Below are 13,145 nucleotides of genomic sequence, written 5' to 3' on the forward strand. Positions count from 1 at the left end.
AGGTTCCAATACGATCCATCTGTATAATTTTAGCAGATCACCCTACACTGAGGTTTTTGGCTTCCCCCCACCCCTCCCACCCCACTATTTTGTGTAGATATTTTGAATTACAAATGGTGCTAAGTATGCTGTGTTTTCACACCTGGAAATTCTGCATCCGCTTTATTTGGTCACCAGCAGGTGATCAAATACCATCACGTGCCTGGTGAGAAGCGCTTCCAGGCAGTGTGCCAAGACTCATGTTGGTTTGTTTAAAATTATTTCTCTGGCATCATTAAACAAAGAAAAAAGATACAGAAACTCACGTGCGCTTACACATTCCTGTACCTCTCATCCATAAAAAGAATTTGGGGTCTTTTCAGTTCCTTGGTTAAGTCACTGAAGAGAAGCATGACATTCCACTTATTTTAACTGAGGAGACTATGAAGTACTGGGAAAACATTTAAGGCGTGAATGACCATGATGGAGAAGGGTGCAGCACAGTACAGTGAATTAAGTGCTGTAAAAGGCAGCTCACTCCTTACTACAGTCCAAAAGTTTTCTTCTCTGAAATAGATGAAGTTGTTAGTTATTGTGATCAAGAATTCAGGATGTTTTTTTGTATATAAAATCCCTCAACTTTCCCAGCTGTATGACCTGATGTTTGTTGTCAATGTAGACATGCAAGTGGTAAAGATACTGGAAACAGTTTAGGACCTTTTTCAGCTCCTTAAACATGTAGTCTTAAACATTTTCTTTATCCACCATTTAAATTGGACCTGTCAAACTACTTTGGTTATAGAGTATAAGAGCTAGTTGCTAGGATTACTCAGAGATTTTTATTTGTAGTAAATACATTTATTGAGGCTGCTGAGATATCTAATATTGTGTTCTATGACCCATTTATTCACCTTTAAGATACAAATAAAGGCTTCAAATTCCAGAGCCATACAAGACACCACTTGGTGTCAGCTAGACTCCATCAGCACCATCAGTGAGACAGCTCGCTGTTCTGCAAAAGGGCAGGTTCTGCAACTTCTGCACTTCAGAACTGATCTGTGGTAAACTCAGATACTTACAAAAAAAGAGTGCCAGTAGACATAATGCTGGTATGGAGATTATCTTGCTTTCTATGTGAAACACTAGTACAATTTTCTCTTGCTTTTCTTATGTAGTAAGGTCAGCTGCATTTACATTTTCTCACATTTTCTTAAGCAACTTCCTCAGCTACCCCAAGCTCAAGTTTCTCTACCACTTTGCTAGTTCTGCGTAAGAGGTACAGCATAAACTCAGAACATATAAATAGCATTTATCATTAACTGAAGTTTAAGTCAATAAAGACAGCCAAAAACAGTCATCCAAATACAACGTGAATGTAATATGTGCTCAGTGAGAGCAGACTTCACTAGCTTCTAAGGCTGAAGTCTTGTTACAGTAAGCTCAAATCAGGGAACAGCAGCACAAATCAACGCTGCCCCTGGCATTGCACCATAATCCTAAAGGCTCCTGTATTTACATATGAAAAAGACCACTCCATATTCTTTGCCTCAGGTGCAAAATTAATTTCACCTATATAGATGGAAGATCACAGCTGCATTCATACCACATCTTTTGCCAGCATGGAGATTTGCTGACAGCTATGAATACTGGGACTCTGTAGTGTAGATCAGGCTTATATTTAGTAAGTAATTTCTAAAAGGACAGAGAACAGTGTAGCCATTGCTACATTTAAATTCTGTGAAATAATGTAGTGAGACAGTTCTACAGGTACTGACATGTAGTATCTTGTAGGTTAGTAGCCAGCAAGGAAATGGGCTCTGAATGAAAGCAGCAGAAGCAGCAAAAGCTCATTTAACACATTTGCACCAATATAGAATCTGCTGAGAACAGGTTTGTACATTCAAAACATGTGAAAGCTTGAGAAAGTCTCTTCCTCTGAAGTCTTTGGAGGTTGTTGGCATGCACAATATATTCAGAAGAGCACTTATATTTTACCTTTATTTAATCAAGGCTCAGTTATAGAAATCCAAATGTTTTGCAAAAGTAGGTGACCCTTTAGTTTTCTCCAACAAAATGTTTGGGAAACTAAGGCACACTAATATCAATACGACATAGCTTGTTCAAGACAGAGTATGTATAAGAACACAACGTGTTGCTCCCACACTGTGTTGTGAAAGTCTGCATTTTAAAAGCAGTGGCTCCCCATAAACAGGTATCTGGATCAAGTCTGAATTAAGAATTCCATCCTCAGAGGGTGCACTGGAACCACACAGAAAAGATACACTTGTACAAGCTAAGTGTAGCGCACATGACTCCAAAAAGTTGCTCGCAGGACACATCAAGACAGCTCCCACTGAAAGACCTCTCAATCCAGAGCCACATCTGTGCTTAAATTATGGCAAAGATGTTCTTCAGTAAAACCACACCAGCTTGCATTACAACATCAATCAGCAATACAAGACCACTCCTCTCCAAACACTTCAGTATTCTACTGCTAGCAAGAAAAGTCAGGAGGCAGGAAAAGAAGAATGGTGGAAAGAGGCAGTCCCAGAAACAGCCTTTCAAGGCACAGTAACTCAGAGAGGCTGAAACAGAAATCTTAATCCCAATTTGGAAAACGATTAAAAAAATGGCACATTGTATTACATGAGTATAAAAGTTCACCTGAAGATCATTCAGCTCAATGAAAATATTTCGGTCAATCTCCATTACCAAAGCACTGATATACATATTGAAGAATTTCTGGCCACAAACCAAGAATAAGGAAACTCAAGCCTCCTTATTGTTTGACTGTCATATTAATCCCTATATGGAGCCTTATTAAAACAAACTCAAAGCTAGCATTATCTTGTCACTGGGGCAGGAAAACCAGCAAATCCTCAAGAACTCTGAGTCTTTTCTGAGGATGTGAATGACTAATTTTTAACTATAAATTTGTAAAGCACTTTTCTTTCCATAATTATAGCAACAATCTTTGATAAATCCTTTTAACGTGAAGGCCAAAAGATGGCAAGTATCTAATCTCTTCAAGGGCTTCAAGGAGTCATGCTCACTGTGCACATGCCATCCTGTAATTTGATGTTTGGCAGACGTATTGATTGGGGAAAGAGAGGAAAATAGTTCATATTTCATCATATACAAAGCAGCAGCTTTTTAGTTCCCCCCCCCCAAAAAAATAAGCAATATTCAGTGTAATTACAACACTGTATTTAAATAAAGTAATTGTGTATTTTATGATTAAGTGCCCAAATAGTCAATGCACCTGTTTACTGGAATGCTGAATGATTAGATCTTGTATCTGTAACGAAGAGGATTCGTTACAGTCTGAAAAACTTTCTACCAACAGTTTATGCACTCAAACACATCCTAATAGAGCACTACCTACACACTCCAAGCAGAAAGAGAGCAGGACAGCTGAACATCCAATGCCTAAACCAAGGGGAGATCTGGAAAGGCAGAGGGGGAAAGACATCTCTACCTCCCAACCTAAGGGTGTGGGGAGGATGCAGAGGCTGAATACTGGGAGGAATAGCAACACACTACAGAGGGCACAAGCTGTTGAAAGGCTTCTGAAATTCAGTGTCACAAATAAGATGTAGACGCTTTTAATGAACAACAGACAAGATACTCTTTTCCCAGGTTCTACACTAGTGACTTCAGAGAAACACTGAAGCACTGGCCTCACAACCGTTTCATAAGATAGGCATCCACACCTGAGAAAGAGACCTCAACATCTGGCGACCTAGCCTGGCTTCAAACACAACTGACCTCCACTGGATCACTACTCCATAACCAAGCACATTTCAAGGAAATGGCAAATTTCAAAGAATGGCAAATTTTGCTAATACTTTGCAGTGGCTATTTGAGGACTCATTATTTCCAGTAGACCTAATTTAATGTTCTTGTGTGTACAACAGCCCCACCAATATTCAGAGACAAAACCCAGAAAAGCCCAACCAGAATAGCATAAAATACCATCCTCCAGTAAACTGAACAACACACTCAAAAAATACTACTCTGCAATAGAAAAATGCTAGAGAAGCTGCAGCTAAACTAGCAGCAGAACTTCAAGATGAACACGCCTTTTCCTGTCTTCTATAATCTGATCTAGCACTTGCAGACATGTCACAGAAGTAAACAGGATCCAGAGGTAAATGCGTATCCTATCATCCTTACTGTGACATCTATGTCTGCAGTTCTACATAAATGGGGAAAGAAAAGTGTCATCACTGCCCCTGTGCATTGCAGGTTCAAGGCATAAAAAAACCCCCACAACATTCAGTGTAATTTGCAAGTAGAACAAAAAATATCTATCTGAAGATCAACACTTGCTGGTAGCAAACATCCAAACCCATCCAAAAGTTATCTTTAACAAGAACAAACCTCTAACACATTCAAAGCTTATCTATCATGCATCTGAGCAACTCGGCTCTCATCCCACTTTTCCATTCTCAGAGAATTGGAAGACTCCTGGAGACTACTTCAAAACATTTCCTGTGTTAACAACTCTCATAGAAAATTCAAGAAATGCAAGTTCACAGCAAACGCACTGAAGTGAGAGGCAGTGTACAACAGTACTCTTACTCAGAAGTGCTTTCCTTGGTGTTACTAGACACGTAGCACCAGCACTAGGCACTCCTCTCAGCTGCCAGTGCCTCAAAGCAAATCTCAGTGAGAACAGCAAACCTTTACAACCACATAATTAAATAGTTCACAAGTATAAAGACTAGGAAATGTCTAATTAAATTGGTTTGCATGCTGTAGAATTAAGATAATGGGTATGTTTATCCAGGTCATTTCAGGAGATTTTTACCGGAAATCATCTTGCAGTGAAAAATCTGAAATGTTAATTAGATGACAAAGCATTAGGCTGATTCAGACTAACTCTAACTAATCCATGTTAGGAATCTGACTAGAGGCCGTAGGAGAAATGAACTCCGTCGATGAAGGAGAGAAAGCCCAAGGATGACCAGAATCTTAAGTGTAAGTTGCAGGAACTAAGCCACAGAGCCAAAATAGTCTTCAGTTAACTGTGTTAGTGGAACTATCAGCCGAATGACTTTGGTTTGTAATAAAATTTGAGGGATTATAATATTAACCACCTGTGAAGTACTGAAGTGGCATATATTGTACTAAGCTGTAATTAGCTCTTTCCAGTTTTAAAGGACTACACAAGTGTGAACTAATGAATTTTCATAAATACTCTTGTTAGTGGCCAGAAGGCCCCAATTTTTATATCACGGAAAATATATCATATTGACTATCCCCATGACCACTTAACAAAATGAGGAACGAGACTCCAGTGAACTAGGCATGGAAATGCTGATTTGTGATGTCGTTAAAATACAACTAAGTTCTGTTTCTTCCCCTCTCATGTTGTTATGAAAGGACTACATTGTTTCTTTAGGCTCCTAGCATCACCTTTGGCACAGTAAGTGAAAGATGATGGAGAAAAACTAAAAAAGCAAGAACAGCTCAATAATCTCTCACAAATGTACCTATATCTAAGTCTTAACCAGATACATGCAGAAACTTTAATCTTAAACCCTCTGTGTACTTCCTATCTGTCCAACTACAAATGGCTTCTAGAACTATACACTCTTGCTTCCTTTCCTCCAGAATTTCTATGTAAATTTTGACATTTTTCCATCACTGCTCTGTTCTTCATTTGCTTCCTTCTACCTTTGCTCCAAAGTGTCCTATTCCCATGATAAACAATACTTTCCCAGCATTCCTGCCTGTGCTCTCTTAATAGGAACCATGTTTTCCAGCACAGTGTCAAACCCAGTCCAGTGAAAAAAGTTAAACTCTCCCAACAGCCTGAAAAGAAGTTAGAGCGTACACAGTCAAATAATACTCTTCTACCATGCTCAGTCCCAGCATTTAACACTTTTTAATGACACTTCTCCCTCTCTCCTACTCATCTAATGATTGCTGGTATCTCTAATTTCATTACATTTTTGCCGCAAACAGCTGAACTGGAAGCAGAACAGTATTTTTGTCTTATTCCCTATTCTGCAACGCTAACAATTTTCAGTCTTGAATCTTTACTTCAAGAGTCAGTACTCAACGCAACTGAACTGTCTGCGTCTCTTCCAACTTCCCCCTGCTCCACCTCCTGACTTGGATATGTCTGTCACTCTCTCCTTAACCATTTGTGTCTTCCTTACATATTATGGCACATATCTAAACTCTCTGAACACTCTTCTACAAAGCTTGTCAGCAGATACCGCAAATAGAAGTACTGCTTTCAGCTTTCCACCATTCTGCTGCCCATATGGAGCTCTGTCACCGCTTAAGCTGGAAGCTTACTGGGGTAAAACAGCGACTTCACGCTTGGCCAGCACCGATCGCACTGCTTGCACTCAATACAATGACATCATACAGCTTTTTTTTTTTTTTTTCTTTTTTTTCATGTTTATAACTTTGCATAAATATCTTGGGCTGAGATTTTGAAAGGATTTAAGAAATAAAGCAATGTAAGTAGAAATAAAGCAGTTACCTTACTTTCAAGAATTAGTATTACAACAATACTCAACTACTAAGAAGACTTAAAAAAAATATACCCGAGTTCTGTCAAAAACACAACATGATCCATATATATTTTGGCAGACAACATTATACAGATTTAGGGATTTCCAAAAGAAAGAAATAGTGGTTTTTTTCTGTCAGATTCAGAAGAACACATTCTTCAAATCCTACTCAAAGTGAAACTCCACACATGCTTCAGTTATGGAAAGAACCTACTTCTCAGAGACTGAAAACGACAGAATAGTAATAGCTCCCTTTCCCTTTGCTACTTAGCCTGAAGTCACTAAACGTGCTTAATCAAAGATGAAACAATTTTATTTAACCAATTCTAAAACAGATCACTCCAGCATAGCAACTGCATCACTACAAGTCACATTTGCACCAGAAGAGGATCTTGACTACAGCAATTACCCTTTTACGATCACTCTAAAGGCAAAATGCAAGGAGCAACAGGTCTCACTAGAAACTTATTTACATAGCTCAGAACTAGACTGGGCAGGTGATAGGCTACTCCAGCACCTGCCTATCTTGCAGTCTCCAGAAGACATTCCATGATCAGGGCAATACATATTTATAGAGTATTTACACAACCTATTTAAGTCAGAGTATGATTACACAACCATTCATAATAGCTCAACAGGAGACATCATCAGCTATTGTTCAGATTCACACTAACACAAAGGTTATTTTTAAGACATAAAAACACAAAGCCACTTAGGTTTAAGAGACCTACAAGAACAGATTTTATCTACTTTAAGGTTCTCAACCCCCACCTCCACAAAACTCTATGCTACTGGCCTTTACTTACATAAGTCTATGAACCAATAAACAGCAAATTTAACTTAAATTCTTCATTTCCTTTTGCAGCATTTGCATGGAAATGGAACGAAGCAACTTCAGCTGTCAGTTAAAGCTCCAGCTCAAGAATCAAGATGTTTCTTTTTCCTTTCCGACCCCACTATTGAATTGTATATTCCGTCTCAACCCCACTATTAAATTGTATACTCCATCTTCAGCTGAGAACTTCAATATAACAAAAATCTCATTACACCAGTATTAACACAGACGTTCAAAATTAAACAGGAAGTATACAGAGGGAATGTTTGTTAGATTGCTCAAATTGGAATAGAGAAGGGAGTGGTTTTTAAATTCTTCTCATTAACCCATGCATATCTTTTTCTTAAAAATCACATTATTACTAAGTCTTCCCTTATTGCATGTCATTTTTTTGTTTTGTTTTTTTTTCTTTAAGTCGAGGCACTAGTTAACAATTGGGTGGAAATAATAATATGGTAAAAACACTACAGAGGTACTAGCTTTGTTACAAAACATAAAAGCTGTCTATATCTCAGCTTTCTCACATATGAAATGAGGACAATTATGTCAGAAGTTCTTTATTAATCTTGTTTAAAAAAAAAAAGGGGGGGGGAAGGGAAGGCGGGAAAGGAGCTAAATGCATCTGTTTGCAATACCAGTGTTACAGTCTACCATTCCAAAATGCCTGAGATCCATAAGGAGGTCACTTGATCAGTGTTTTATGGAAAAGCAACACAGGAACAAGAATCATACGTACTCAATTAAAAACACCGAAATGCAAATCTTACCAGCTGAAATTCTCTGCGCCTGTCGTACGCATGCTGGATACCACTGTCTGCCCATAGAGCTCTTATGGCTGGAAGGTACTGTAAAAAAACTGCCGTCTCCACCATGCCTTGCACCACCGTGACTGACCGAGTATCAAAAGCCATCATCGTATCTCCATTACTCTGGTTAGCAGGATCTCCCCAAGGGATATGAAGTTTCTCTCTGGCATCTACGAGGACTCTCACACCTTTAACAACATGAAAGAGCACTGCAATTAGAGTTTCTCAGCATCTACTATTTCACTAGCCTACAAATCTACAAAGATTCAAACAATGCACTTACTCTTTGTACAGTCAAAGCTCAATGGGACTATCCACTAGGAAATCAGAAAGTTTCTGAACAATTGACTCAAAGCACTACATTTTCAGGTAATATCAAAACTCAGATATCTGCTATTAGAAAAATATGGACATGATCAACAGTATAACATCCATAGCACGACTTTAACTCTTGAAAAAGTGCTATTTTTAATTACTAAATCCCCAATCCGTGCTACCAAGCAAACTCTTTTATCTGGCACGAATGCAAAACAAATGAAGTACATTTAAAAGCTTATTTCAGAATATCACCACACCATCTGATGACTTCTTTTCAGGTTCCCTAGTCTCTGTATTCTTATGAACTTAGTATTTAGTTATATCAAATTGTAGGGAGTTATCACTGCCTTTACTATCTTCAGAGATATCAAGACAATATTTACTAAAACCACAGCACTTTCTAAAAGCTATGTTTTTACTGCTTAAGTGCAGAAGGAGTTCTATCACCTAAAGACTCCCCCCCTTTTTTTCGTTGTCATTTTGGTAAATAATCTCGAGAAGAAATAGAGTATTTTAAACTTCTCTTATATCAGACTTAAAAAAAACCCTCCAACATTGTGCTCATACTGATAAGGAATGCAGGGAGATGAATTATAGTAGTGAATTTACTGATGAAAAATAAAAAAGAAAATTCCAGAAATAATAAGCAATTGTAAGAGCATGGGGAAAGGTATAAGGAAATTATGATGTAGTAACGAATGACTGTATAATAGCATACTTGTTCAATGCCAAAGTAATTTTTCAAGCTTCTTTCCATAATTTTTCTATCTGTCAAAAGCAACAACTACAGGAAAGCAGCCTCCAAAAAAGATATGCAGTTCCTGCAGTTTCACAGAGTAGGAAGTACCTTATTTTATTAATAAACTATCACTTGGTCAACATATACGCTCGTGATTTCTACTGCTTTGCTATTTATAGTTTTTCCGAGCTTGATCTGTAAACAGTTTTGTAAAACAATTCTCTTTAAGAATCACTGGACCTCAGCCCCCTTCAAAAGCAGGACTGACATCTGACAATGCTCTGCTGTTTTGAGAAGCTTAGTCAAGACTTTGTCCAATTATTACACAGTGCAAACCAAAAAACCTGACGAGCAATTTAGATAAGAGAGAGAAAATAAGTAAGGATGACAAGAGTGAAATCATGAGCCCGCTCCTAAACCATGTGTGAAGGTTCTGGCAACGCATCTATGAAAAGTGGCTCTGCGTGCAGGTTTCTGTTGATCGATGTGTCAGCCTAGTTTCCAAACACGACGGCAACGTTTCTTCCACTGAAGCGAAGCGCAGAGAGCGCTTCCTCCTCGGGCACAGGACACGTCTCATCCTCACGCACTTTCAGGTGCGCACTCCCCTCCCCATCCATTATCGCTCATCCCTGCGATCGCATTACCAGGAAACGGCAAAGCTGGGGGATCTTACGGACTAAAACCGCTGCTCGCACGGCAAGAGCCGAGGCCGCCAGCCGGGCGGGCCGCACCCGGCGCGGCGGGGGGGACATCCCGCGGGCCCGGCGCGGGGCTGCTCGTCCTCGGCGGGAGAAAGGGTGAGGCGGCCGAAACGAAACCACCGACTGGGCGTGAAGAGGCAGCGACCCCGCGGCTCCCACCGGCCTCAGGGACCCCCCTCCCCGGCCCCGCTCCCGCCCCGAGGGCGTTCACCGCCCTCCCCCCCCCCCCCCCCCATCCCCGGCTGGGCCGAGCCCCCGCAGGCCGCCAGCCCGGTGCCTGGCGAGGCGGGCCGGCTCCGCCGCCGCCGCTCACCCACCCTTGATCACATTGCTGTAGATGGTGGCGCGGAACTCCTCCCGGGCCGCCCGGTCCCAGTCCTGCCCGTGGATGATCCGCATCTGCTTGAGGAAGGTGGACTTGCCGCTCTCGCCCGCGCCCAGCAGCAGGATCTTGACGAGGCGCTTCACGTACGTCTTCTCGCGGTTGAGGCACTTGTCGATCTCCTTGGACTTGCGCTGCTGCTCGGCCTCGCCGCTGGTGAGCAGGCAGCCGGGGAAGCAGCCCGACAGCACGGAGCGCGACGGCAGGAAGTCCGCCATCTTAGCGAGCACTGCCAGCGAGGGGAGCGGCCGCCCGGCCCGGCCCGCACCAGCCCGCTCTCTGCCCGCGCATGCGCGCCCGGCACCCCGCCTCCGCCATGTGACCCGCCCGTGACGGCGGCTCGCTCCCGCCCACGAGCGGCTCCTCACAGGAAATGGCGGGAGGCGGCCGCCGCCTTCGCCTCCGTTACCGGCGGGGCCGCGTTCACACCCGGCACCGAAAGCGAAGCGTACGCTTGCGTGAGGGATAAAGGAAGCCCAGGCGCAGCCGGCCGCGGCAGAACGCCCCACCTCTGCCACGGCCCCGCAGCCGCCGGAGGAAAGCTGCCAGGCGAGCGGCCGGGGGAGGTCACCCCTCGGTCGGGGGGGGGGGCGGGCAGGCAGGATGAAGCCTTGCCAGCTAAGCAGTTTTTTGTTCTCGGTGCGAAGAGAAAATAGTTTCGTTTAAACGCTTTGAACAACTTGGCACGGGCTTCCTCCTTGCTCCTCTGAGAAGAAGGCTCCCAGTACTGCTGGGGTACGGCACCAGGCTGAGCAGACACCGGTCGTGGGCCTCACGCGGGGGCTGTATGCAGTCAGAGTGATAAAAAGCAAGTGGAACTTTTTATCCTCTATTAAGTTAAAAGAAACAAAGACTATTTTCCAGTACTTCATAGTAAAATTTTCCTAAAAGTTGTCAACTCTTCACATCAGGGGCAGAGCAAGTAACAGCCTGAGGGATGTACAAAGACTGAAAATCCCTGTCTTCATGTGACCCATCCTGGAGCACAAGTGTTCTCTTCGTCATTTGGGCAAAAAATTAACTTTGGTAAGTTTAGTTGCACCAGCATAGTGCAAGGGGATAAAACTCCCCAGCCTACGCAGAAACACACTGCCTGAAGTTGTAGTCCATAGGATGAAAGGCAAAAAGATACAGTAACCTTTTGTATTACTTTGGTTATTGATGCAACTTTTCAAAACTACTCAAAAAAGTCTTACATACAACATGTTGGTCAGATCAGCAAGTCTGTGGTCTTGTGTACCTGCTCACTGACACACTTGTTATGTCCTGTAGGCGTAAGGATGGAGCTAAACCACATATGACTGAAAAGGAAGCATACACACGTATGGTGTAGCTCAGTTGCAAGCACATATGTCCATGTTGTGCTTTCCTGACGTGGCTATTTATAGTGTTGAAATCACATACATGCAATCACATATGTAAAGATTATATTAAACATTTGTCTCTCCTTACATCTCTAACTTTGATGTCTGCTGACTTTTTGTCTCAATGTTTTTCTGCTTTTTTCCTAAAAATAATCTTAATTTAGAAAAAGGAAGAAATGACCGAGGAAACTTTTTAGGAGTTAATTAATACCTACCAATGAAGTATAGCCAAAAAAAAAAATAAAATGCCATAAGTAGTAGAAGCAGATTAAGAAAATCATAGTCGTGTAGCAGAGATGATAACCAGCCAAGCTTGTGCAAGGGTGGCATAATGAGTTCTTGCCTTGCACGCCAGCAGCAGGATACACCTAAAACTTGGGCTGCAACAACAAGGATGAACGAACAAATGAATGAAAGAAGAGTACAAGGTGTTTTCTGGTGTCTGCCAAAAGCAGTATCACCTTCCTAACCTGGGACATCCCTCACCAGAGGCCAGAACTACTTCAGGACAAACAAGTGTCTCCTAGGGCTACCTGGGCTTCCTTTCAGGGTGGCTTCCGTCTCATGTTGGTCCTCTCTGGGATTCTCAGTTTTGCCCTCTTCCTTCCTCTTTTTCCTCCTTTCACTTGACTTTCCCCCATGAACTCGCCTACCCGGTGACTTTGCTAAACCCTCCCTTTGCTCTGGCCTTTCCCTCCAACTGCCCTGCGCAACCATCACGCTCCAGCTGTCTGCTTCCTGCTGTCCCTCTCAGCACAGGTCCCTGCCACCCCTGTCTGCTGCCACCCCTCTCTCTCAGATTTGTCACTTCATTCTCAAATACCAAATATGTCATTCAACATATCCAGCTGCCCAAGTCACCTAAGTCTTGGGTATCCAAGAGTATCCTGGCCTCCTGCCAGTGCTGCCCTACCTCCTCTACCCTTCACGTTCCCAGCAGCTGGCAAGCCCTCTAAAACCTCCTAGGTATGCCATTCCTGATCTCCTGGCACAGGAGCATGGCTCTCAGCGTGCTGCAGAGCGGGAAGGGCTATTCCTGCACTGAGGGTGACAGTGTTCCCTGGAGAGGCAACTGAATTGGGCTCAGCGTCATCCAGCTCAGCAGGGGAAACCAAATAGCTCAGTCCTGGGTCAGGTGTTAACCCAGCTGCATCCTCTCACCCCAGCAGCCAGGCTCTCTGGCAGGGTGCATAAGGTCTGTCTCTGTTTTGCTTTTTTCCTTCCTCTTTGCCACTTCTTTCCTTAGCTTTCCTGTCCCTGGAAAATCCAGGAGTGATGGGAAGCAAATGCTGCCCATTCGTGCTCACAGCTCTTCCCATGTGGCTGCTAAGGAAGCTTCTCTTTTTGAGTGCTCACTGGACTCTGGAGATAGTGCTTTAACTATTGCCTTGCTGGGAGACCTGCGATTAAGTCATGTCTCTCTCTATGCCGCAGTTTGCCCTTTTTTTTTTTTTTTGTAAATTGCTTTTAAATCTTCCTGGAGGG

At 42.6% G+C, this 13,145-nt stretch overlaps 1 protein-coding gene across 1 annotated transcript in view; it reads right to left on the reverse strand.

Moving 5' to 3' along the window:
* GNA13 (G protein subunit alpha 13) overlaps positions 1-10,612 on the reverse strand; it is a 29,792-nt gene extending 19,180 nt beyond the window's left edge. Inside the window, exons 1-2 of the mRNA XM_042802551.1 lie at positions 10,232-10,612; positions 8,115-8,341 (exon numbers count right to left, since the gene is read on the reverse strand). Coding sequence (XP_042658485.1) covers positions 8,115-8,341; positions 10,232-10,514 — 510 coding nt within the window. The 5' untranslated portion in view covers positions 10,515-10,612. The remainder of the gene's footprint in view (positions 1-8,114; positions 8,342-10,231) is intronic.
* Positions 10,613-13,145: the final 2,533 nt, after the last annotated feature.

Source organism: Tyto alba, unplaced genomic scaffold (assembly GCF_018691265.1).
Source record: "Tyto alba isolate M040663 unplaced genomic scaffold, T.alba_DEE_v4.0 Super-Scaffold_39, whole genome shotgun sequence".
Lineage (NCBI taxonomy): Eukaryota > Metazoa > Chordata > Aves > Strigiformes > Tytonidae > Tyto > Tyto alba.